The sequence below is a fragment of the Parasteatoda tepidariorum genome, chromosome 5 (assembly GCF_982258835.1).
Source record: "Parasteatoda tepidariorum strain Cologne lab strain chromosome 5, Ptep-v5.0, whole genome shotgun sequence".
Taxonomy (NCBI): Eukaryota; Metazoa; Arthropoda; class Arachnida; order Araneae; family Theridiidae; genus Parasteatoda; species Parasteatoda tepidariorum.
In genome coordinates this window covers 56,256,934-56,284,905 of record NC_141759.1, presented here as the reverse complement: position 1 = coordinate 56,284,905, position 27,972 = coordinate 56,256,934, and the positions used below count along the sequence as shown (strand labels likewise).

At 31.7% G+C, this 27,972-nt stretch overlaps 2 protein-coding genes across 2 annotated transcripts in view; one reads left to right on the top strand and one right to left on the bottom strand.

Moving 5' to 3' along the window:
- The window catches only part of LOC107449950 (uncharacterized), a 273,510-nt gene that overhangs the window by 37,355 nt on the left and 208,183 nt on the right, over positions 1-27,972 (top strand). The window lies entirely within an intron of this gene.
- LOC107447942 (aldo-keto reductase family 1 member A1) overlaps positions 8,562-27,972 on the bottom strand; it is a 57,133-nt gene continuing 37,722 nt past the window's right edge. The window contains exons 6-10 of the mRNA XM_071185047.2: positions 15,899-15,999; positions 14,769-14,853; positions 12,095-12,178; positions 9,861-9,952; positions 8,562-8,939 (exon numbers count right to left, since the gene is read on the bottom strand). Coding sequence (XP_071041148.2) covers positions 8,897-8,939; positions 9,861-9,952; positions 12,095-12,178; positions 14,769-14,853; positions 15,899-15,999 — 405 coding nt within the window. The 3' untranslated portion in view covers positions 8,562-8,896. The remainder of the gene's footprint in view (positions 8,940-9,860; positions 9,953-12,094; positions 12,179-14,768; positions 14,854-15,898; positions 16,000-27,972) is intronic.

Below are 27,972 nucleotides of genomic sequence, written 5' to 3'. Positions count from 1 at the left end.
TCTTTCAGTCTTCCAACAAAGTTTGCGGGATCCGCTGTACCAGTAGACGGACATAAAAATTCTCCAGGCAGTCGTATCGGAGTTCCATAAACCATTTCCGCTGTCGTTGCCTGCAAGTCCTCCTTCCATGCAGCTCTAAAACCTAAAAGAATGGTAGGTAAAACTCTGGTCCACTGACTTGTACTGTAGGTTCTAATCGCTTCCTTCATCTGTCTATGAAATCTCTCCACTTGACCATTTCCTGCGGGATGATAAGGGCTTGTTCGATGACGGGCCGAACCCAGGAACTTAGTCAGGGCATCAAACAGTGAGGCTTCGAACTGTGTTTCCTGGTCTGTTGTGATTCGTAGAGGTATTCCAAATCTAGCAATCCATCCAGCATAGAAAGTCTCAGCAACCGATTTGGCTGTTATATCTACGAGCGGGTAAGCTTCTGGCCACTTGGAAAAACGGTCGACACAAGTTAGACAGTAGCGAAAACCTTCTGATGGCGGCAAGGGACCTACGATGTCGATATGCACGTGTTCGAACGTGGCATTTGGTGGAACAAATGTACCAAGCTTGCTCTGTGTGTGACGTGTTACCTTAGAACGTTGGCAAGCTAAGCATTGCTGAGCCCATGTTCTAACATCCCTCTTCATACCAGGCCATACATATCGCTCTTCCACCAACCTTATAGTAGCCTTAATACCTGGATGTGAAATAGAATGCAGTTTGGAAAAGACGTTTTTTCTGTCCACTTTCGGAACGAATGGTCGAATCCGTTTGGTAGATACATCACAAAACAGTTCCACACCAGGATCACCTATTACGAATGGTTGAAGTACTAAAGACGAGTTACCGGTTTGAGCTAAAATCTCGGCTAGTTCCTGGTCACCTTTTTGGTTGTTAGCCATTTCTTGAAAATTGATATGGGAAGGTGTTTCTATGGTAGCAATGTCTACTCTGGACAGCGCATCTGCAACCACGTTATCTATTCCCTTCACGTGCTGAATATCCGTAGTGAATTGGCCAATAAAATCCAAATGACGCAATTGTCTTGGTGAACACTTATCTTCCTTTTGTTTAAAGGCATATATAAGCGGCTTGTGGTCAGTGTAGATAGTGAACGGCCGACCCTCTACCATATGACGAAAGTATTTGACGGCCATGTACGCAGCCAAGAGTTCTCTGTCGTAAGCACTATACTTTTTTTGAGATGGTGCAAGCTTCTTTGAATAAAAACCAAATGGTTGCCACTCTTTCTCGATCTGCTGATGCAAAGCAGCACCCATCGCAGTATCTGAAGCGTCTACCACCATCGCCAACTGTGCATTCATGACAGGATGGTACAGCGTGGTTGAATTCGTCAATTCTTTCTTGCTCTTCTCAAAGGCAGTAACTGCTTCCTCCGACCACTTGATCGCGCTTTTATCATTTTTCTTAGCACCTTTTAAATACTCGTTTAAAATTGCTTGAGTGTGGGCAGCTCTAGGTATGAATCTTCTATAAAAATTCAAGACCGCAAGAAATCGACGCAGGTCTCTTATTGTAACTGGTTGAGGAAAATTAGCAATTGCAGAAACTTTATCAGGAAGCGGAGTAATACCCTTTCCCGTTACACAATGCCCTAGGAATTCTACTGAAAACTGTCCCAGGACACACTTGCTTACGTTGAGTGTTACACCATATTCAGCAAAACGTTGAAAAACTCGTTTTAAATGCGTTAAATGTTCTTCTTCGTTCTTCGAAGCTACCAATACGTCATCAAAATAAGGTACACAAAATTCAAACTCACCTAAGACTTGATGAATGAAGCGCTGGAAAGTTGCGGCAGCATTTGATAATCCAAACGGCATATACAAAAACTCGAACAATCCAAACGGGGTTGTTACCGCAGTCTTTGGTATGTCTTCGCTGCGCACCGGAATCTGATAATACGCTTTTTCCAGGTCCAAGGTAGGAAATATCCTTTTACCTTCCAAAACCTGAAAACAGTCTTGCATGTTGGGAACAGGGTACCTATCTGGCACGGTCACACCATTAAGACGACGAAAATCACCACATGGTCGCCAGTCGCCGTTCTTCTTTAACACCATGTGTAACAGACTTGCCCAACAGCTTTTGGAAGGCTGACAAGCCCCTGATGCTACCAGAAATTCAAACTCTTGTTTTGCAGCTTTCAACTTATCTGGCGATAAACGTCGAGGTTTCGAAAAAACAGGAGGTCCTTTTGTCTGTATCCAATGTTCTACTCCATGCTTAACTTTTCTTGGCGTGACACCTGATCTAATCAGAGCAGGAAATTCAGACAACAAATTGTGGAATTTGGAGTTCTCTAATATTACCCTTACTGCTGAAGCATTCCCAGTATACCGGGTACCTCTTGTTTGCAACTTGGTCAAAGGATCAATTACTGTAGCATTTTTGACGTCTATTAATAAACCAAAATTGCGTAAGAAGTCAGCTCCGATAATTGGATGAGGCACGGCAGCGATGATAAAAGGCCAGTTGAACTCTCTTCTGAGTCCGAGGTCTAATTTCAACAGGCGTTGGTCAAACGTTGGAATGGTCGTACCGTTTGCGGCGAACAACTTCATCTGAGAGGAATGGTCACTGGATGCATAAGTAGCACAAGGTATCACAGAGACGTCAGCTCCCGTATCGATGACATAACGTGAGAATGTAGACTTGTCCGTCAGATAAAGTCGCTGAATCATCGCTTCGCCGTCATCCTTATGACTAGATGACGGCCTCAGAAGTTTTCCGGCAGGAACGAACATGGAGGTCGGCATTTTGTGGCTCGTTGTTTAAATATTTTATGATACCAGCAATACTGTGAATTTGCAGACTGTCGGCTTCGGCTTGTAGAGCGTTTCTGACTAGTACTTCTCGACCGGTCACTTGTACGAGCTTCCAACCGTGCGAGACGAGCTGTGATCTCTGTCAATAAAGACCGTAAATCCGTCTGATCCGTCGAATCAGCAACTACGCTGACTGACTGTGTGTTAGTTGTTGTAGCCATGATACCATCCGCCATCTCTGCCAGCTTGTCCAGGTTATCGTTGGAAATCGCCAAAATCTGTTGAACGTTAGTAGGCAATCTCTGCAAAAATAAAGATTTAAGAATTTCATCGTTAATTCTCGCTCCGGCTTTATTCCGCATCTCCAGAAGCAGTCTTGAAGGACGGCGGTCGCCAAGTTGCATCCCCGAAATCAAATCCCTTAAGCGTTGAGCTTCAGATTCAGCATATTGAGAGCACAATCTTTTCTTAAGTGCGGCGAAAGGCTTATCCACAGGTGGACTGATAACAATGTCGCTGATAATCGCCAGTTCCTCCGGTTGTAGAGCAGCAACTACATGGTGGAATTTCGTTGATTCTGTACTTACTCCCGCAAGAGTGAACTGACTTTCAACTTGTCTGAACCACAATTCTGGGTTTGTTCTCCAAAAAGGTGGTGGCTTTACAGTGACACGAGCAATTTGTTGATCAGCAGCTTCAGTAGATTCGGGCATTTTTCGCATTAATCCAAAATTTATAAGTCCAACAATAGAAGTAATTTGTACTCACGGCTTGCCAAAAAACTTTAAAACCTGACACGTACCAGCATTTCCCCGTAATCCATCAACTAGTAGAATTTCTCAAAAGCAGTTTGCAGAAACAAAAATATGCGTATTCGTTTACAGGTCACCAATTGTATATGGTTCGGTGATGGGAATGTAAGACTTTCAAATGAAAACAATATGGCAAAGAAACATCCTCTTTAATATTGAAAGATAACAAACCATCTACGAAACTTCACAAACTCCGATTAACAAGTTATTCTTTAAAAACATTAAAAGTTGTTATTAAAAGAACAATTAAAAACTTAAACTTCTGATTGTAAATGTCGCATACTGCAGGTGGGCGTCACCGGGAAGAATTGGGATATCGGGATGAAATCTCGGACGCTGCACAACAACCTCTCTCGAAGGCAAACTGTCATCTGCTTAAATACTGGACTTCAGCCTTTTCACTCCCTGCCTTGGCCGCCGGTTAATGCTCCTCCGCCGGTATTCATCCGCGCAGGAACTATTTCGGTTCGTCCTCCTACCTTCGATCTTCGTTCCCATCCTCGATCCTTCTACCTCAGTTTTTCATTCTATCTGAGCTGACGCAACCAACTGCCTCTACAAACCGTTTACTGTTTTTTTAAATTATTTTGGCATGTCCGGAGCAGTTGGCATCTCTGTATAACTAATTATTATTTATGTTTCTATAACTGTTTTAAGTTTAATGATGTCCAATCAAATTGATAATTAGAGTGCGGAGTTATATTTATTACACATAAAAATCAAATGAGAATGGTGACCAGTTGTTCACACTTATTACTTATTGGAAAGATAACTCCCATCGTCAGTTTTCTCACATGAAGATCAAAATTTCTTGATTGCATCAGCATTAAATTAATAAAAGCTATAACAATTGGGTATTTGCACTTCAGGAAGAAGAAGATCATGGATAGCGACACATATGACCTATAACATCAGCGCCAGCTGATTATCTATAAGCCGTGTGATAAAATGACGTGTTAAAGGTGAGTTAAGTTTCTTCGCACAAGTTAGAATGCTAATCAACGTGAAGTTAATTAAATACAGAACAGTATCACACATCAAATTTGAACAAACATAATTCGTTCTATTCTGCGTCTTTTGCTTAACTTAGATTTATTTATTTGTTTATGTATTTTAATTTAACTGTGATATGTTTTTGCTTTATGTACCTGGCAACTTCGATGCATAATTAATTTGTTTATGTTCTACATGGTTTCATGGCTGTCTTTGCCTTAAGTTAGAAATATGTATTGAAAGAATTGAAATCTTTGTGGAAGAATCTTCGTGTAAGAATATAGAGCATGTCACTTAAGAGAATTGATACTTGACGGGCTTGGATAACTCGAAATAGACTGTTAGGAACAGTTGCTAACGTAAACAAATGCCATGTTTTAACAACCAATCAGGATCGAGATATCCACACTACGTCCCTTGCAGGTATCCCACTGCAAACTCAAACACATAATTAGAAATATGATATCGTTAGAGTAAAAATTGAGTAAATTTAAATGGTTTTTAAATCCAATGCTTTTAAAGATATCTTACTACCACTTTAATATTTTTGACGGACCACTAGGAGTTCTGGTCTAGATAATGGCACACAACACGCAAAAACATTTTTTTGTCTTCATAAAAATTATGGTGATTTTGCTCACTGAAATATTTCAAATTATGGATTATCATTATTTTGCTCCAAGCATTTGAATTGCAAATTATATGAAATGATCAATTTGAATATCGATAAATGTGGAATAGTATAATATTGTTCATGTTATAAAAGAAATTTTTAGCTCTCTGTTTTCATTTTATGCTTATTACGTTCTTCGAGTCACAAGCACACGATTTCGAAAATAACATATTATGACAGTTGTTGACGTAGATCAATGTAATTGTTAGCTAAAAAAATAACAATTGTTGTCTAGCAACAATCACGCATCTTCTTGCAAAACAAACTACAATAAAAAAAAGTAATAAAAGTTTCCATATCACATATTGTAAATTTTTTTTTCTCCAGATAAAAAAAAATTCTTTCCTTTAATTCACAGAGCGAAAGTATAACTTTCACAAAATACTTTTTCTCAAATTTTCAATACGAAATTCTCAATAATTTTTTCCAGGAATAGCATGTTTTTTAATTTATATGTTACCGGCAAAGTATGAAATTCTGGCATTATATATAATGCCTGACGTTTTTAGACAAAGTATGAAATATGAGAAGTATTACCTAAAAGTATTGCAATATGAGAAGTATTGCTTAGGCATTATATATAGTGCCTAGGCATTATATATAATGCCGGTTGCTATTTAGGCAAACTATGAAATAAACGTCCTGATGAAGTTAATATGTAAATGATGTGAATGTTACTGTGAATGACCGAAATCGGTGGTTGCTGACTTTCACCGGTGAATGTTGACAATCACATAGTTGCTTTGGTGAATGTCCGAAATATTTATTACATCCGATTTGATATTAATTTATTCGTGGATATAATTACATTTATTCAATATTTTGATACTTACTGACTATAGATTAGAAGAAACATCAGTGTTTGGAGTATCGGGCAAATATATACCGCGCAATGATACTTGACTTTAAAAAATATCAGTGTAGTGTAGTTCAGTGTAGGATATACCGGGCAAATGTACACCGGGCAGTGGCACTTGACCTTAATAAAACATCAGTGTTGGATATACCTGGCAAATGTATACCGGGACTTAATGCACTTAACTAGACCTAGTATATATTTCGGACTTTTACCAAAGGTCTAGTTATGCTAGGTCTAGTTAAGTGCCATTGCACGGTATACATTTGCCCGGTTTACCCTACACTGATGTTTTTTTGTGGTCAAGTGCAATTGCCCGGTATAGCCTATACTGATGTTTTTAAGGGCAAGTGCAACTGCCCGGTATACATTTGCCTGGTATATCCTACACTGATATTTTTTTAAGGTCAAGCATCATTGCCCGATATATATTTGCCCGATACTCCAAACACTGATGTTTCTTCTAATCTATCGTCATTAAGCATTAAAATATCGAATAAATGTAATTATATCCACGAATAAATTAATATCAAATCAGATATAATAAATATTTCGGACATTCACCAAAGCGACTATGTGATTGTCAACAACCACCGATTTCGGTCATTCACAGTAACATGCACATCATTTACATATTAACCTCATGAGGACGTTTATTTCATTCTTTGCCTAAATAGCATCCGGCATTATATATAATGCCTAGGACATTTGTGAAATATAAATCATTTCATACTTTGACGGCTAGTTTCACGCAATATATATAATGCCGGATTTCATACTTTGCCGGTAACATATATACATTATTTTGTGTAATTAGTAATAATAATACATCGTAACAAAATGTATTCTCAAGATTTTTTTTTCTAAATAATTTTGAATATTTTATTTTAAATAGTTGTATGAGTTTAAGGCTTTCATGTGTATAATCATAAGTCGTTGCTGATTAAGGATTAGAGATGGTACTTTATTTTTCTCAAATTGTTTCCAGAATTCGTAGATCAAATATTAAAAAAAAACCTATCTTGTGGTATTTCATAAGTAAATTGGGTAATTTATTGTAGCTTACTTCGTTTGAAAATTAATAAATATGCGTTAAAATTCAAATACTTTAATTAAAAACTGAAGTGGTATTTTTGCATTCAAGTTCCACTTGATGAGTTTTTTTTTTCTTCCTATGTTGTAAGAGGTGTTAAATAAATCACAGATTGCCATTGAAAACTAGAGCAGTACTGAAATCATTGATACAATAGTTTTTGTAACGAAGCTATATTCGATGTGATAGGGAATAAATAGATGGGAACACATAGGACATACCTAAAATACATAGATGGGTCTACCACCTTTGAATGGTGGGCGACAAACCATTAATTTCATCACTGTCATCAATTGCACGATCCCCAATAATTAAATTTGACTTATACAATGATTGGCACTATCTGACAATGATTGGAATTGACATCGTGATTCCTATGGAAAGAGGGGATACAGATATAGAGATAGATCTACCATTGTATGGTGTCGGTGTACAGTAACGAAGCACTTTCAAAGTCTACTGCTGATTGGTCTAATTTAGTAGTGGAGTGTAGACCACGCGTCAGCTCGGGATCACCATCGAACAGTTCATACAAAAGCTCGTGTCGAAATTACAGCGACTATGGCCTTCGGACTATATCTTGTTTGACAAGATAGAGGATTCAGTTAACCCTTTGGGGACGGGTGATTCAGAAAAGCATTCGTACAAAATCAGAATCAGGATGTAATTAAATAAAAAACGGAACTAAAATGTAGTCGTTGCTAATTTGACAGACTTACTTTGCTTTTACTTTAATTATTGTTAGTTTAATCATATATGTAATCATTGCTTTGCTTTATTTAACAAAAAACTGGGTGCCTGGGCCGCGTAGCGGCCCCTAACCCATACATCATGAAATAATTTACAGGTTGAATTACAAACATTTTGATTTATGCAGCATTAAAGTATGTAATCATTGTTAGTTCAAAGTATAACTAAATAGTTTTATTTTGAACAAAGTAATGGTGAATTAAATAAATCAAATAATTATAACTCCACCCACAAATAAACTGCTAAAGTATTACTTTGATTACCAGTTTTATCTTTTCACCCTGATTGATACGGTTTTATGCTGGCACGTATTTGTGACAGTCGGTGCGAATGGGTTAAACAGATGCTACGTCCAGTCACATTCAGACTTATCAATAAATCATCCCTGGGACATCGTTCCCAGAACAATACCGAAACTTAAACATTTTTACTAACAAGCAGACAAATCTCTTAACTGATTGGCAATGTGCTATTAATGTCTCAAAAAGGGTAAAAACTTTCGAATTAAAAATAACAGTTTTTCTTTTTGGCTGATAACTATTTATTTACTGAACGAGCAGAAATACTTTATTAAATAATCATGAGTAAGAAAACCATAAACGATAGTTAATAACATTTTATTTTGACTAATTTATATCAGGAGGAATTCAGACTGTTTTATTATATCACAGAGAGAAAAGAGACAATCATTTCACTTAGAACATGTGATTTAAAATTAACAAAGCTGTTAGTTACTGAATGAATTTAAATACATTCTAAATGAAGCAAAACCGTATATGGCAGGTTAAAGAGAGAACAAAACATTTTAAATTTGCTGAAAATCACAGTTCCTTTTTTTGTGCTAAAGCCTATTTATCCTAAAAATCACAATTTTGGTGAAGCTGAAAAAAGTCCGAGCAAAAGCGAGCATGACATAATGTCCTAGAATGGCATAGATTAATATGGAATGTTGAAAGGATATTCCGGATGATCTGGTATCCTGAAAATAAAAATAATACAATAATTTGTTTATAAAATTTCCCTTTGTCCCTTTGACGTAAATGGGATACCGATATTCTTTTTATATATTTTTTTTTCTGATGCTCTAATTACAGGTAAATATATATTTTGGTATTTTGAATTGCAATAAGTCTAGCAGTTCCTAAATCTGTTAGATTGTTGGAATTATATTTGTACTGAAATATTAAATCCAAAAATAGTAGTTTGGAGAGAAAAATTTTTTTTTCATTAATATTCAAAAATTTGTCAATAATTAGATTTTGTAATTAAAAATTTTTTTATTAATGAACAGCTGTTTTTCTTTAATAAAATAACGACTGTTTTACCTTAATGAAATAATGAATTTGTAATGAAAAACGTCAGTATATATTGATAATAATGAATTCATAATGAATATAACTGCAACATTGATAAAATTATTGTTTGGAAGTGAGCCGTGTTTGTATGATATTATCTTTAACTCAAAAAAAAAAAAAAAAACACTAGTGTTTTACGCTGTAGTTCATAATTATAAATTATTAAAATACTGAATATAATATTTTTCTCTTATTTTGACCTAAATTAATTTTAAAAAAAATGAAAATATGAAAAATAATGTTCAATAAAAATTGTACGTCAATAAGTTAATAAGTTAAACTTCTACAGAATTAAGAAAAATTTAAAATTTTTGAGGTATTTTAAATTATTAATAAAAATATAAAATCCTAAAGATCATATTGTGTATTGCAAAAATAACTAAATATTTAAATTTGAAAATTTTGATAAGTGAACTGAATTAAAATAATAATACAACGTGATTATTTAATATACTAGATATTCATTTATCTTAAATAATGCTTAAAACACTTAAAACTTTTAAAAACACTTATTATTTATTTGATTATAAGCAAATCATTCTCACCCTGTTGGTCTTGCAAAAGAAAAATATCTCCGACGACGATCAATGCACTTTAATGCGTCCATGTCGGGTTCTTGTAATGTGAAATCAAATACCTAGAAACAAAATTTTGAAATTCAAAAATGAAATCTAACACTTTTAAATATAAAAACAAAAACTATTACAATCAACATAAAATATCAATTATAAAATTACTATGAAAGGAGTAATTTTAAGCCCGAACAATTTGGGAAAGACGAAATTTTAAAATTTTAACTCTTCTAAAACCATTGATTATAATTATCAGAAATTTTACGAATTGACCTGTATCATCTATAACCAACACCTCTTTGAAGAGAGAAGGCCTCAGCACGGATCAATTTAGTAGTCTGACGTAACGGGCATATCCTTCTCAGTAGAGCAAAAATAAGAAAGATGTCATTACGTTTGGACTACTAATCGATAAAATTTCTTGTTTATGGTAACCTGTGCTGTGGTCTTCTAAATTGTATTGGGATAACTCGTGCAGGGAATATTTTCCAAAAATTAGAAAAGAAATAGTAGTAATGCTAATTGTTTTATTTCCAGCTGGTTTTTAAGAAAAGTAAAATATCTGTGAAAAGCCTGACCTATTTAAGGTTGCCCCAACCTGAAAATTTTTTTACTGACAATAATAAAAAAAAAATTAAAGAAATTTTGAAGGTTATTGAAATTTTTTTTAAAATTTTTCATTTACTTGCGCATTCTAAAACCATTCTCGATTCTTTTAAATTATTTTTATTCAAAATAAAAAAAAATTTTTCTCAATTTGGCTGCCTCCAAGTTTTTTTTAAAGATCATAGCAATCCTGTTATTACATTTAAAACATAAAGTTGGTAGCACTTGAAATCATACATAGGCATATGAATTTTTAAAAAAAAAACTGAAGTGAAAGCAAAGTAACAAGGTTTTTTACTTTTATTAATTATTCCTCTATGCACTAAAAAAAAACTTCATAAAACGTAAGAAGGAGACTGATAGAGTTGTATTTCACCAAGAAAAAGATAACAATTGCATACCTGCCAACTTATACCGTCGCTGAAAATAATTTTACAAAGTGGTAGTGAAACAACAATTAAAGTTGGAAATATTTTCTAAAAATTAAATTACTTTAACATTAAAGGGCTAAATATTATTTGGGGCTAAATATATCATAACTACATAATTTTTAATTTGTCATGATGGGTGGAAACTTTTTTTTAAAACTTTATATTGAAGATTTAATAAGTCAAAACGATATAATGTTACTACCACTAAGAAATTTCTTTCTCAACGGCTGTACAATTCGCAGCTACTATGCTTTGATTATTGAAACGAATTCATTACATAACATGGTTTAAAGATAATACATATAAAGACATTTTATTCAAGCAATTTCTTCTATTTTTAAGAAAATAAAATATCTGTAACTACCAAGATTTATTTTACAATCATAGCATATATATAATTTTTTTTTGAAAGGGATTAATTGTTGAGTAATAAATTCAGAAATCAACTCCAGTTCTTACCGATGACATCTTAGTCTTATTAATTAACACGTTGAACGCCACGCTAATTTTACATGGCTTGCCAATCTGGCCACAGTAAATAACTACAAACTAAATTTGCAAATATTAGACTGATTTTGCTTTTTTTAGAAGGTTTATCATGACATATCTGTCAATAGTATGACATATCTAACAAAAGTGGTGAATTATCTACGAATTGTTTAAAAATAGTGGTGGATAAAAATCTACTAAATTGAATTTATTAAACCAAGAATCACAATTATTAAGTAAATTTTGAATAAATTTTCTGCAATTCCATAAAAGAGTGTAAATTTTATAGTTTGTGCACTGTCAGCCAGCTGTTTTTCGCGGCCTATATGAAAGGTCAGTGTCAGCAAGCGGTGGCAGACGCTTCCTAAATGTAATTTCAGTATCAGCCACCGGTGGTTGACGCGGACTAAATATAATTTCAGTGTCAGCCAGCGGTGCTAATTGTGTTTCACAACGTTTTTATATTGATGTTGTTTTTTTAAGAAATAAAGTCAATATTTTTCATTACGAACTATCCACCACGACTTACGTTGATGTGGAAGTAATTTGGTTTTTTTTTAAACGCCTTTTCTGAAGTGCTGGGTTTGAAGTTCAATATTATGAATGCTTAATGTAATAAAAGATGATTATATTCATTAAAAATGTAATCATTAACAAATTGTAAAAAAAATGAATACTTACATCAATATTTTCTTTTAACCGCTTCTCGTTAGTGCTCTTCGGTATAACTATAATGCGCCTTTGGATCAAGTAACGTAATAAGACCTACAAAAATATTTTTTTAAACACATTAATACAATAAAAATATAAGAACTACAAATATATATTTAATGTTTTTGTTTTTTACTATTAGATCAGGATATGGAACATCTGCTAATTACAGATTTTTTGCATATTTATGTTTTGATATTTAAAGAGGTAATGATTTATATAGATTTCTTTTTAATTTTTGGATTTATAAATTTAATTATTTTATTTTGACCACCAATAATTGCAAATAAACCAATCGTATTCAGAAGAACTTCGATCAATCGTTTCTCAAGGGACCATTCATTACAAATAGATACTGGAAAACGACGAATGCGGGTCAACTTAAAATGACGAATAATGACTAGAAAATATTTGAAAATCAATAAATTCATAATAAGTGTAAAAAAATTTTAATTGAAAAATATTAAATGATTCCTGCAAAAATATTGACGATGCAAAAGAAGAATAAATAAATAAATTCATTTATTTACAATATTTAGAAATTTTGTTTCCTTTTCTCCTTAGCCTCAAACCATAAATTTTCGACATTGGTTACAGATTGTTGTTCATTTTATGAAAGTTCGTGGTACAAAAATAAAAATCTTTAATGTTTCAAAGTCTTTGAAGCCTTCCCAAATGTTTGCTCCAATTGGTTCTATTAAGTTCTGTCGTTATCAGCATCAATTTGCACTTCTGCAAACAACATTACAAGTTTCAATATTTTTATCAATTGATGGATAATCATTTACCCTGTTAGAGGTGCTCGATCAAGATATCAAAAGATAATCACAATATCGAAAGATAGTTTCTTCTAAAACAGTCAATAGTAAATAATCTAATACCTTAATCAGAAATACGTCACATAGAAATTCTTTAGCTAAACTTTGAAGAAAAAAGAATGCTAAAATTTAGGAAACTAGGTATTCGCACTAAGTAACTAGCGAAGCATCTGTGGCATTCCAAAGAAAATCATTTGTAAGACTTAATATTTACAAAAAGCAAAAATTTTGTTAATTAGAGGTAATAGTTATTTTGTGAAAACTACTGACAGTAAATTTATTTCTCATTTTGAAAACACTTGCATGGAAGTTGCGATTAAAATATGAAAAAGTAAAAAAAAAAACTTCAGGGGCCCCTATAAGTAAAAAGCCAAATTTTTTTTTTTAAAAAAAGTTTTTTTTTATTTATAATTTAGGGGAGGGGGCCCTAACAACTTGGGGGCCCGGGCACATGACCCGAACGCTTTTTCGTATATCATTCCCTGGTTCAAACTTATTCAAGCGGCCCAATTGCTTCATAATGGGCGATATTGCGCGTTAAAATAAAATCATTTACTCTATGTTTTTGAAGTCCGTTATAAAAATCTATCAATCAAATGAAAAAATATGATATAACATAAAAATATTAAGTGTCTGTATGTAAACTGAAATGTAATCAGCCCATTCATAAAAATTTCTCTAAAACAATAGCCATATTTCAAAGGAGTAAGATTTAAATTAATTGGGGGTACCACGTTAAAGTATTAAAACTAACGATTTTCAGCAGTCATGTCTTTTGCAAATTTTTTTCTTTTTTGAAATCCTCAATATGATAATCGAATATTGATAAGTAAGAATAAATCAAACGAATTCCTTTTCCTCTGCCCGGCTATTCATCATCTTTGACCCACTTTTGCCAATCTTAATCATCTCTCAATCCAGACTTCAACTTTACTTCTTTATTTATAAAAAAATAAAAAAAAATATGTGGCGAAAACGTCAAACTTGTAATCGATTCATAATCGACGAACAAAGAGAAACTGTAAGGGAACGTGGAATCTTTATCGCTTTTCGAATCGATACTTAACATTTTTATCAATATTTTTCAGGAGAGATTTCAGGAAAGCATTTATTAAAGTCGTTCACATTTTTTTCAGGGAATGTTTTCCTTGACAGGTTTTATGTTTAAAAATATCTCATTTTAAGGAATCGATTTTGAATATTTTTTTCAAAGAAAAAAAATTACTAATAAACCCATTGCACTTATAAAAGTATCACGTCAAAATAAGGCTGACAAGTTATTTTCACAGAGAGAAAAATTATTTCGACGAAGAAATGGAAGAAACTCTTTCGTTAAAATATAAGAAATAAGAGATATTAAGACATAATTTATAACACATATGTAATATATGTAATTGCACTAAAAATAATATAATAAAAAGGAAGTAAACTAAAAATAATAATAATAGTTATCTAGATATTGTTTATTTATTTAAGAAAATAAGACATTAATCCAAATAAAAATAAATTACTATAATAGAGGTTAAATTACTATATAAAGAGATTAAATTACTATAATAGAGGCTTTCAAACTCTGTAGAAAACTAGTATAAATAACATTAAAATGGTTATTTTTTAAAAAAAAATGTAATTTAATTTTTTATTATGTATAATGTATTATGTATAATGTATTTTTTAAAAAAAATGTAAATTTTAAAAAACTTAAATTTTATTCGTGTAAATTTAAATTAATTTTATAATAATTATCTAAGCAATAGAATCAGTTATAGAAGTTCATAAATAATGTGGTTTAAAATAAATGAAATACGAAAAAGGTAATATTTCACCTGCGCAGGTGTTTTTCCATATTTCTCGCATAAAGGTTTCAAACTCGGATCATCCAGTAAACGAACTTCTTCATCACCTGGAGCCCTAAAATTTGGCATAAATTTATATCAATTTTACAAACATTATGTGAAATATAATAAAATAGGGCAAGATAGTGAAAATAAAACTTTTGAACTTGATAAAAATGAAGAGTGGATTTTACAAAAATGGTAAAGAGTATTTAAAAAATATATATATAAAACCAAAAAAATATAAGTACATAAATATTTAGCTCTTTTCATTGTATGCTTATATACTACATGCGTTTTCTTTTTAGGTATTATAATAACTTACGTACGAAATTATCCAATGAATTCAAAGGGAGCAACAGATGGTTAAAAGATTAAAAATATTAGTGGGGTGGCTGAAAAATAATGACGTTTTGAATATTAATAAGGAATCCAGTTACTTCTCGAATCATAATTTCAGTTCTTTGCAGATTTTTATAAAAGGTGGCTTATGCCGGGATGTCACAGTAAACTAAAAACGTAAAAAGCGGTAGAAACTCACTTCACTTTTATTATCATATTATCATTTCAATAATTTAATCGAAACTAAAACTATAATTTACATTTCAAATTATTCATATTTAAAGGAAAGTCGTTCCTTGTATTCATTTTCAATAGTAAACTGGAAATAAAATATATGCCATAAAAAGTTGCTAATTTCAATTTAAATTAATAAAATTTTGAGTTTTAGTTGCCCGTGGTAACCCTGCTTATGAGAGAGCTGATTCAGATTTTGATCTTAGTAGACTATTTGTGCATGACTACGAGCTGCACAGGCTTTCATTTCTAGGAGATAAAGTATTGTATACAGTTACAATGAGCGTTAACCCTCTCCCGAACAGCAAATTTCGATTGATAATTTTAATCCGACTGGACATTAGCAAGTGCGACTTTAGTACTTTCTAAGTAAAGTGACATGCGTCAGCTCTTTATTGCTTGAAGAATAGTGGGTGCAAGAAGTTTGAAAGCAATTAGCGATCTGTTTCTAGTGGTTTGTAACATTTGTTGAATTTGTATTGAATTGGTGTTACTTTACCGGGGCTACATTGCATCGGAAAGGGTTAAGAATAGAAATTGCATACCTATATGGTGATCCTAAGGGTGCGTATGCTGTGAAGGCTATGCCCAAAATCTTACAAAAATCCTGTAGCTCAAACTGCGGTAAATATGCGTGGCACTCCACCTGCAAAAATAAAAATAAAAAACCGTTTAAATAATTAGTTTAGTCAACATGTTATGACGTTAGCGTTTCTGTCGAGTCAAAAGTGCAAAACATATTTCAAAGCATTAATAGAAGAAATGTATGGGAAGAATACGAAGCCCTTTATCAAACTAGAAACTCGAAATACATACTTGAAGCTAAATCTTGCATTAATAGAGATGAGAAGTCTTCAATATTCTGCTACAAAATAACTGGATAGACAAAGACTTTGTAAAAGAATTTTGAGGAAAACTAGCAGTATGCAGTGTTTATCGATTAATTATTTAGAAGTAATATTTTAATATTATGAACAGTTACGACTCTCGATTGTTTTAATGAATGCTCTTTTTTTAAAATGTTGTTGAAATACTTTCTTAACTTTGTCATCTTTAACGAAAATTTATAACTATCTTTAAAATAAAAAGTTTCAATATTTAGGTTACGTACTCTTACATACCTGCCAACTTTTAATTCCTTCAATTATGATTTTTCCCAGTGGTATTAAAAACGGAATTAAAATTTCAATTTTAAGCAACGAAATACGTTGTACTTGAAAAAATCTTGAGTAGGAATGATTGAGAGTAATGCATAATAATATATATGCGTAAGATTTTTAAAAATAGTGGTGATCAAAATCATTTAAAAATTAAGTTTATAAAAGAAAAAATAGTATATATTTACTACCACTTTAAATATAAAAATAAAATTTTACGCCAAATGCGTAAAAGTTGGCAGGTATGCTCTTATTGCATTTCACGAAAGCTTTATAAAATTAAGAGTAACCCTATTACCGTAAATATTAAAATGATATTATAAGTGTTTTTACGAAAGAAAATAACTGTATACATAGATGTTTAACCTTTTCGTGACGGGCGAGTCATATATGCACTCTCAGGGTGTCGATAATCAGGGTAAAAAAAGATAAAACTGGTAGCCAAACTATTTTCCAGCAGTTTATTTGAGGGCAGGGTAATAGTAGTTTGCTTTATTTAATCTACCACTACTTAGTTCGAATTAAATGCATAGTTACACTTCTAACACACTACGATTGGATGTGGAGAGGCGATGCAGATTAAAGATCTATGCTGGTCTAGGATGCCGACAACTGATGCTGGTCTTGCTCTACTGATGTCTTCTTCTTCCTTGCGATGTCGGTCATGAAGAATTGATGCCGATTATCCTGAAAGTTTCAAGGTGAGTGATGCTGATTTTGATCTCGTCAGGTTTCTGAGACGAGAGAGACAATACTGATAACTGACCATTTTGATGTCTGGATTTTGATCCCGCCATTTTGTTTTTTCAAATCATGCCGTATCATAAAACAGCTCGTGGTGGAAAGGTCTCATTCTCTGGTCGTAATTCACCGTCGCATTGCGTAGAGTCCACGTTATTAGAAAAAATCATTGCTACCTGTGGGATTTCAAAAAAATATTTTCCATCAGTTAAACTTGAACATATTGATGATCTTGTAGAGTTTTACTCTCAGTTTGATACAGAGGAGCTGATTCGCTTAGATAAATTACTTAGCAAACTGCTCATTCAGATAAGATCAAGTTACCCTGGAGACTATGAATACTCATACTTCCTAAAACTGACAAACGCAGCTTATCACGTCAGATGGAAGAGGAAAAACTTTCAAGCAGAAGAAAGCAAGGAGATGAATGAAAACTCCATTAAAGTCGAATCAATAATGACTGAAACTAATCCAAGCACTGCAGACAAAACCATGGAAAATAAAGATGAAAACTTGAATACAACACCGAATACAGAAACTGACACGGACATCAATATTAACAATAATACAGAACCACCAGCAAAGAAAAGAAAAAAGAAGAAGCAAAATGCAGTCAAAACAATTGAAGATAATTCTACACTCATGTCTACAAACAGCTGTCCTTCTTCTAGCCAACATAACTCAACAGATGGCGTCACTATCTTGCCGACAACAAAACCTAAGGAGGTTACCGACAAAATACAGGATCCGCCCAGCAAACCAGAAATAACACCGCAAGCCAGATTTATTAAGGTTTTGGTCCGGGGCCTGCCTGTGGACTTTGATAAAGATGCCATCAATACAGAAAAACAATATTGAAACCTTTAAAATAGTGCAGTTTAAGAAGAGAATGGGAGAGGCCTATCGGCTCCTTCCACTTTTTCTCATAATCCTAACATCAACGGTGAATCACCATAGAGTATTCAAAGTCAACAACATACAGTAGATCCCGATCAAAATCGAACGATTTCGAGGAGGTCGAATACCTACACAATGTTACAACTGTCAAAATTATGGACATACGCAAAGCCACTGCAATGCACCTGCAAGGTGTGTAAAATGCGCTGAAAACCACAGGTCTCATGAACGCAACAAAGACAGAACAACACCTTCAAAATGTTGTAATTGCTACAAAAACCACACAGCCAACTATACTGGGTGCGAGACCCGCCCCAGCAGAAGGAGCCCTCGAGCAACATCAAATTCGACGCCTAAACTTGCTCACCGATTAGTGTCATTAATCAAAGAATTACAGGAATTGCTCAAAAATGAAGAAGTGCTCCGTCTTCTAAGGGAGATCATCGGGGAATCATCTCAAACCCAGTGAGTTCTATTCTTATTTTCAAGACTCTCAAGGTAAATTCACTGAACTTTTCACAGTAGACTTTTACTTATGTCACATTAAATTACATCAAATTTTATTTTCTGATAATATAGCCAATTTATGCATATATATTTATCAACTTATGCACGTTAAATTCTTTTGCAGATTCTATTGTATTTAATGAACAATATTTCGCTTATATTTATATATGCCAACAGATGTCAATTTAGATTCGATATTCAAATGTTACATTTACTATATTAATTTATGTCAACCTATGTATATATATTTCAAATTATGTTTATATTTATATATGTCAATATGCGTCAATTTAGATTCTATAGTCAAATGTTATATCTACTATGTTTATCTATGTCAACCTATGTATATATATTTCAAATTATGTTTATATTTATATGCTTATATTTATATGTGTAAATTTAGTTTCGATATTCAAATGTTTATTTACCCAAGCAAAGTGCTTGTAATTTTGTATTAGCAACCACATCGACTGCTAAATTCAAAATGTTATCACTTTAAACTTATGTAAATTTCTAGATGTATGGGATAGGGGCCGCTGCGCGGCCCAGGTGCCCAATTTTTTATAAATAAAGTAAAGTAAAAACGATTGGATGTGTTCATAATTTTAACTAAAATACAAAATATTTGATTTCCTTTTATTCCAATTACCAGAAAGAACCACCTTAAAGATTAAATACAAGATGAATGGGAAAAAGGCCGCTAACGGCCCCAGGCGCCCAGTTATATTTCGATGATGATAATGATGATGATGATGACGATTGGATGTGTTAAGTCTGTCAAATTAGCTATGACTAAACATAAGCTACCGCTTTTTACTATCCTGATTCTGACCTGATTACTATCATGATTCCGTACGAATACATTTATGACTCGCCCGTCAAGAAAAGGTTAAATCATGTGGGATTTCCTCGTATACTTACCACTTAAGGCCTAGTGCTCTAACTTCAGATTCTGATATAAATATTTTTATTATTAACACGTTCATGCCGGGAAAAGTGAAAGTACTGGTACGGGAAAAGAGAAAATACTGGTAGAAGAACTATTTCAATATTAGATAATATTCGGGAGGAGTTAATCTATTCTCAACAATAACAATTCACTGTAAGAAAAGTCATCACGGCGAAGAAGCAATTCAATATAAAAATTGAATCCGTTAAAAACAATTGGTAGTTATGGATTTTTATTATTCCCGGAAAAAACTAAAAAATGAAATTTATTGTTACCAGTTTTTACGCCGGTGCGCTGCCAAGAGGAGACAATTTCGCGTGACCCACCGGTGGGTCACCCCGGAGTGAACGTGTTAATGCAGTATAGTTTAGGGAAGAAACACTTGCGCTACTACTATTCCATAGCTGCCAACTTTTAATTCTTTCAAGAATGATTTTCGCCAGTGGTAGTCAAATAAAATTGCAATTATAGGCAGAAAAATATGTTGTGATTTGAACAAGCTCATTCAAACACCGTAGTAATATTACATATTTATATATATACTTAATTTTTTTAAAAATAGTGGGGGATCAAAAATATTATAAATTAAGTTTATAAATGCAAGGAATATATACAGGGCATACATTTTACTACCACTTTAAATATAGAAATTAAATTTTACGCCAAATGCGTAAAAGTTGACAGGTATGCACTATTCACTTTGTTAACCGGAATCGCTAAAAATGCGCTAGACAAGTACATACAGGCATATATGGCAGTACTTTTACTTTCGTTACTTGTACCGCCGGTACAAGTAAAAAGTATGTACTTTTACTTGTACTTCGTTACTTTTTAAATTTAGTACTTTTACTTGTACTTTCGTTACTTTTTTTGGGAAAAAGTACAAGTATTTGTAACGGAAATGTCGAATGAAATCGTTACTTTTTTCCAAAACTCAGTAAGCTTTCTAAAAAAAAAAAAATCAATTAAAAAAATGCTTATGTTTTTTTAATTTATAAAATTAATGTGCAATATATATGCATTCGCAGCTAACTTCGTGTTAAAATACCTTGACCTTTTAAAATTGTCATTCCTGAATGGGAAAAGACGGCTCTTTCGAACAGCGAAAGGTTTCGAGATGTGAAATCGCAGGACGATTTATTGTTTGCTGCAGGTCTGATACCTTGCATCAAATATAATTGGTTGGAAGAAAAAGCTAGAGAGGAGACTACAAAAAAATTGGAAAGAATTGTCCAAGCTGAACACCATGCAATCACTAATAACGTAACAGAAAAAAAACCCAGGGATTTTAAATTTTCTAAAGCAGAAAACATCATGCCAATCCTAGAGTTAGCAACAAATATTAATTAGCAAGTTCTTTTCATTCATTTTCGAGTTTGATGCATTTATTTAATACATTTTAAATAAAAAATGTTGGATTTTTTTTTGTTACGTTTTTCAATTTTCGTTTTGAACTCACTAATAATAAATTTTTGTCTTAATACATTTTTTACTAAATACATTTTTACCTAGTAAATTTTTTACTAAAATTATGTTAATGCCCGACCTTGTCAAACAACGCCCAGTCAAATCTTTAAGAACTTCAGAACTATTTGTGCTAATGAAAACTATTATAATTACTATTTTAACTCTTGAAAACTCGAAGGTATTAATTTAGCCGCTGATACTAAAATTCATTTACAAATTTTAATTATTCCGTTAGGCAGAAATGTTCGGAAAATGATTTTCTCGCATGACTTCAGCATTAGCCATTGTTACAAATAAAACTGTAGACTGTTCTGTCGCAACTTATACTGCGCATTCAATTATTTTTTACTAGCTCAAAGATCAGAAAGCTGTCTGAAACCCCGTGTTTGCTTTGCTTATGTTTGTGCTTTTAAAACGCGCTTCTATAAAGTAAAACAATTTTAAATCAATGGTAATTTGAATAAATAAAAATAATAAACTAAAAATTAAAATCAATTGATTATATTATAATATTAAATATTAAGAATTATATTATAATTGATTATATAATTATATTATAATATTCTTCCGAATTTAAAAATAAATTAATGTCCACAGCTTTCAAAATTAAAAATAATTAAATAAATAACAACAATTTTCCAAAAACATTAAAGAGCATAAGAATATTATTCGATAAAATTTTAGGTTACTTTGAATTTTCGATTTCTTAGAAATGTACTTTTGAATCGTTACTTTTTTTGTTTAGTACTTGTACTTTTACTTGTACTTTTTACTCGTTACTTTTAAAAATAAGAACTTTTTACTTTTTACTCGTTACTTTTTTTAAAAATACTTGTACTTTTACTCGTTACTTTTTAAAAGTAACGTTGCCATATATGCATACAGGGCTGCTAACTTTATACACCTTTTGTAAAACTTTATTCTAGTGGTAGCTATGTTTATGTTCTAATGTATTATTTCTTATTCATTAGAACTTAGTTTCCACATCACTACACATAAATGACTTAAAAGTCCATATGCAATTCCACTTACTTGAAGCTAAGCAACTCCACTGCCTGCTTACCTCAATGCTCAACCAAAACAGTGCTAAAATTCCTGATGAATGGGATAGTGGAGGCTTCGCGACCCAGGTGCCCTATCAAATCAAAACACTAGGACTAGGCAGCTGTTTCTTGGTACAGCTTTTAAAATGTTGGCAAAATTACAAAAATTCTGAAAGCTTTGGGTTTTAAATTTCTACCATTGCATAAAATATGTTTCAAAAAGCGCAGTAGTTGGCAGACCTGTATGTGTATAAATTGAATGTTTATACACCAAATGTCCCAATTTTCGGAATATTTCTTTTAATTAAAAAGAAAAGACTATTATTTATTTTATGATTTGCATTTGTCTTGAATAAGAAAAATATGCATATCAACTGACTAATTTTAAAAATAGTCAATTGAATCTGGAATTGGGCTATTGTAAGATTTTTAAACCTACTCTGTAGCTAAATGAATTAAATATTCACAAAAACTAATCACAAATATTCTACCATTTTGTGATAAGTGCCTTCTGGCACTTGTCACAGAATATAAATTCGGTGGATTAACTGAAAGATTGTCCCATTAAAAAATGGTGTTAAGAATTTCGCGAAGAAGTTTTCGTTGTTTTGACAATTGGCGTGCGAGCGATGAGAATTAGTATAATGCCCGTCGGCATGTATAATCGCTATCTAGAGAAATTATTGGTTTATTGTCATCAAATTTAAAAGAGTGTTGACATTTACATACGATGACATTAAAATTTCTTCAGCTATCAGACTTATAATTGCTGGATATCGAAATTCAATACCATAACTGTTATGCAATTGTAAAAACAATGCAAGTGCTTTACGAAAGATTTGCATTTGCGTTGTTTTTTCACGATTGCATGGCAGAATACTAATTGGGCACTCAACAAAATTTACTAAAAGGGAAATAGAAAATTTAATTTAGTAATTCTTATTTACTAAAAAATAGAAATTTTGACTCGATAGTCAAAAACTATGGAGTAAAAAAATGTCCAAGACTATGTTTAACATCAGTTTTCTAAGAAATCGTCCGCTCTCAGGTGTTTTTTCTTCTTCTTTTCTTTAAATATATTTCAATGAAGAATTGCTTTTCATCACTGCTCTTACTGGAAGATGGGAATGAGGATTTGTTAGAATGTGGAAGGGTTAAGCGTATGTGCATGAGGAAGGTGCTATTTCTGAACAAAATTAAGACGTTTCTAAAAAAAAAAAATAATGTTAGGTTCGCTCAAGAACAGTAAAGTTTTTCCCCCCTTTGACTAGGAATTACTATTTGAAAAAATCGACCTAAATTTGCATATCTCTAACTTAATTGACTTTAAATTTAAACTAAAATAATTTCACTAACTTTTATTAAGATTTTTAATCGACAACTAAAATTTATAAATTTACTGTAATATATCCTAATTTATATTCAAAGTTGAATTAAAATGAAAAAAAACGGATAAATATTATCTCACTTCTAATGTGAAGTAGATATTCGGTTACTTGAATTGGAATACCTTTGGAATAGCAAACCTACCAGTTATTTCGACTTAATAATATTTCTAGTGGTGGCCAATTTCATGCTTTAACACGTTCACGCCGGGGTGACCCACCAGTGGGTCACGCTAGATTGTCTCATCGGGCGGAGCACCGGAGTAAAAACTGGTAACAAATAAATTTCATTTTTTAGTTTTTTTCCGGGAATAATAAAAATCCATAACTACCAATTGTTTTTAACGGATGCAATTTTTATATCGAATTGCTTCTTCGCCGTGATAAATTTCCTTACAGTGAATTGTTATTGTTGAGAATAGATTAACTCCTCCCGGATATTATCTAATATTGAAATAGTTGTTCTACCAGTATTTTCTCTTTTCCGTCCCGCTTTCAGGCGCAACACCCAGCGTGTGAACGTGTTAAAATATCATCTGCACTGATTAATTAGCATATTTGAGATCACCCTCTCGAACCGTTAATATTGAGCAGAGATGCCAACTTGCTCCGGACAGCAAATATATATTTTAAAGTGGTAGTTCATCAATTGTGATTCTTGGTTTAATAAATTCAATTTCGTAGATTTTTATCCACCACTATTTCTAAATAATTCGTGGGCTTATACATTTCACCACTTTATAGTACTACGTTATAAAATCAATTACTGTACATATCAAATCATGTTTTATCTTTATTTTTAATTTAAGTCTACAATCAATATTTCTAGTGTTAAGTCAATTTGTCATATTAAATTTCATTGTTTTATTATTTCAGAAGCAAACGGCTTAATTTTTTTTATGGTTACCACAATGTATTCGAATGAACTTCAATGTATGTCACAATTAAATATGTGCTAGTTAAAATATAGAAATTTAATTAGTGAAATATGTATCAATTTATGTTATTATTTATTTATGTCAACTTATGTATATATATGTGAAATTATGTTTATATTTATATATATCAACTTAGATTCGATGAATCAGATATTCAAATGTTATATTTACTCAAGCAAAGTGCTTGTTTTTCTATTAGCTACCACATCGACTGCTAAATTCAAAATGTTATTACTATAAATTTTCTGTATATTTCTAGATGTATGGGATAGGGGCCGCTAAGTGGCCCAGGTGCCCAATTTTTGTAAATGAAGTAAAGTAAAAAAGTACTACGTTATACAGGTTAAAAAGCAAGCAAAAAAGTCAAATATTTGCAAAATTTACTTTGTAGATATTTACCATTTATTTTTAATTATTTTGGCGTGTCCGGAGCAGTTAGCATCTAGAATGTGAAGATCCGATCATTAAATCAAAAGTCATTCAAGGTGGACGGGGATTTTACGCGCACTGTACTTATCCCAAAGAGAAATAATACGTATTTTTCAACTTTTTTTTTTCATCGCAGATAACTAATCTTTTCTAAATCGAATAATTAATGAGTTGCACATAAAAACTAAAATGGGACAAATTATTTTAAGACAAAGGGATTAAAAAACTTATACTTTATTATTTTATGATGGATAAATTTATTTCATGAATTATTGAAAATGATACTTTAAAAAAAATTAGACAACTATAATTAAATATGTTGAAATTGCACTAAACAACATTCAAATGCTAATGAATCTAAAGAAAACTTTTTTTTAAAAATAAATGCATTATCATAGTTAATGATGCTACGTCAGGGTTTAGTTTCACCGATTCGTTAAGCTCATAAGTACCGATTTAATCTAGTCTACAATTCAAATCAAACTTCCATTGGAATGACACAATTCATTTCGATAAATTACACAGCCTTTCGCGTTTAAAGCTTTTTTCAATTTCTCTTTAGATTTCAAGAGAATTACTTAAGAAATGTAATTAAGAATATATAATACATTAAGAAAAAAAGACCATTAATCACTTTTAAAATTGAAAATAGATTACTTGTGTCATCTGGCTTAAATGGAAAAGTGACAACTACCACTTTCATTAATACGTACATACTTTATCGAGGACAATTCATCATAATGTAAATTTAGTCAGCGCTCAAGAGAAACTTTTATGAAACCTTTAAGGTAAGTAATTTTCGGTGTTGCGAAATTAATTATTAAAGTTTCAAATTACAAAAAAAAATTTTTTTTTTATAGAGAGAAAAAATGTTTATACTTTTAACCAACATATTACTTAAGCCTATCTATTGTTCTTTTTTTTTTTACAAATTTGAACTACTACTTATAAGTGATTTATAAGTTCATATGCAACGCCACTTTGTTCCAGTTCTCTTGTAGTGAGGCTCTTAACAATCTACCACTTTTTTAAATATTTCGCAAAAATCCAGAATAAAGATAAAAAAGGTTGAACCAATTTTTATAAGTTGTTATCTCCCTTAACCCTTTCGCGCCGACTGTCACAAATACGTGACAGCATGAAACTGTATCAATCAGGATAAAAAGATAAAACTGGTAATCAAAGTAATTCTTTAGCAGTTTATTTGTGGGCGGAGTTATAATTGTTTGATTTATTTAATTCACCATTACTTTGTTCAAAATAAAACTATTTAGTTATACTTTGAACTAACATTGATTATATATATGATTAAACTAACAATAATTAAAGAAAAAGCAAAGTAAGTCTGTCAAATTAGCAACGACTACATTTAAGTTACCGCTTTTTATTTAATTACAACTTGATTCTGATTTTGTACGAATGCTTTTCTGAATCACCCGTCCCCAAGGGGTTAATTATTGTAGAAAGCTAAAACTTCTGCCATAACATTGATCATTATTTTACTTCAATTAGTAACTATTACCAAAATGAATTATCATCGGAGTCAATAATAATATTGGTGTTATTTTTTGTTTATCCTCAACGAATTAGTTCCATTTCGCCAGCAATTTTGCTTTTCAGTACAAATCTCATTATTTTTATTTCAATGACCATTGATATTAAGTTATTTAGTTTTATAATAACGCGTTTTAAAACCATAACTGTAAACAAAATAAACTCGTGGTTTCAGATAATATTAGGAATACTCATTTGGTGATGTAGTCCACCTATGATCATTCAGATAACCAGGCAAAACGAATAGAAAAAATTTTTAAATAATAAAGAAAATGCAATAAACAACTTTTTTTGGTTAGAGCTATAAGCTAACAAATATCACTGATGTTATCGTTAAAATATTTGACAAAATTGAATAGTTTATTGTTTACTTTGAAACAATGGCTTAAGATAAGCCAATGGGAGAATTCCATTTTTCAAATGCCTGTATTAAAAATATAATTCGAAAATCGATAATCGGGATTAGTAATTTGTTTTTAGTAATTTGTTAATTTGTTTACAAGCATTTATCTTCATGTTAAATGTCGCATTTTTAAAGCTTATGGTTTATCCATAGTCCGGTATGCAGCTACACAAATTCTAAATTTTATTATGTGTATAGATTAAAATCATTTCCTTTATTTCGACGATCGTTCTCAGAAACATATATTTTTTTTCAATTGTTCATGGCTGCAATATAAAATTGAGGGTCAGTCGCATGTTTGGAAGTGAAAATTATCACCCAAAGAAACTTTCGACGGCTATAGCCGTCATTAGATTTTTATTTTTGAAAAGGAGATTAAGGTATAAAAACTATTAATAATGTATGATAGTTTGGAATTAAAAAGTTAACTTTTAATTTCCAGGCTTTAAAGAGGAATAAGAACAATAGAAATGAATTTACCTTCCCCTAGTTATATTTAAAAAAAATTTTTTTAATGATTTCCGAAATTCTGAAGATGTAATTTTTTCTTTCTTTCTACTTTAAGTTTCTTTGACATGATATCATTACATTCCATATAATAATATGGAAGCCAACTCGGAAACCTATCTCCCTACAATATTTTTAAGTGATTGTGAAACAACAATTAAGATTAAATTGTCTTTTTCTAGCCCTTAAAAACTTCGCAGTAGAATAATCAGGTTTCACATTTGTTTAAATACTTTATATATTCCGATTAAAAAGTCATTGTAAATCATTTACGTTAATTAAAATAAAATGGTAAAGCGTAATATTATTTCTCTTTACCATTTTTAAGAAGAAAAAAAATTTTCATATTGAGAACACATTTCATCTGCCATTGATGGGAATTTCCTTATTTTTAGAATATATTTTTTATACTGGTAGCAAAATAATAATTTAATATTATAATAATTTATAATTGGCAGCATTTTATCCTCCAGAATATGATAGGGATTTGAAAGGATGTCTAAAGTTTCAGATAAACAAATGGTTATACTTCTGAATTCTAAATATCAGCGAAACTAAAAGTTAAAATATTAGTTATTGTTTTATTAAAAAAAATGCATAGTTTAAGATAATTACGAATGAAGATTCAATCAAAACAGAGCT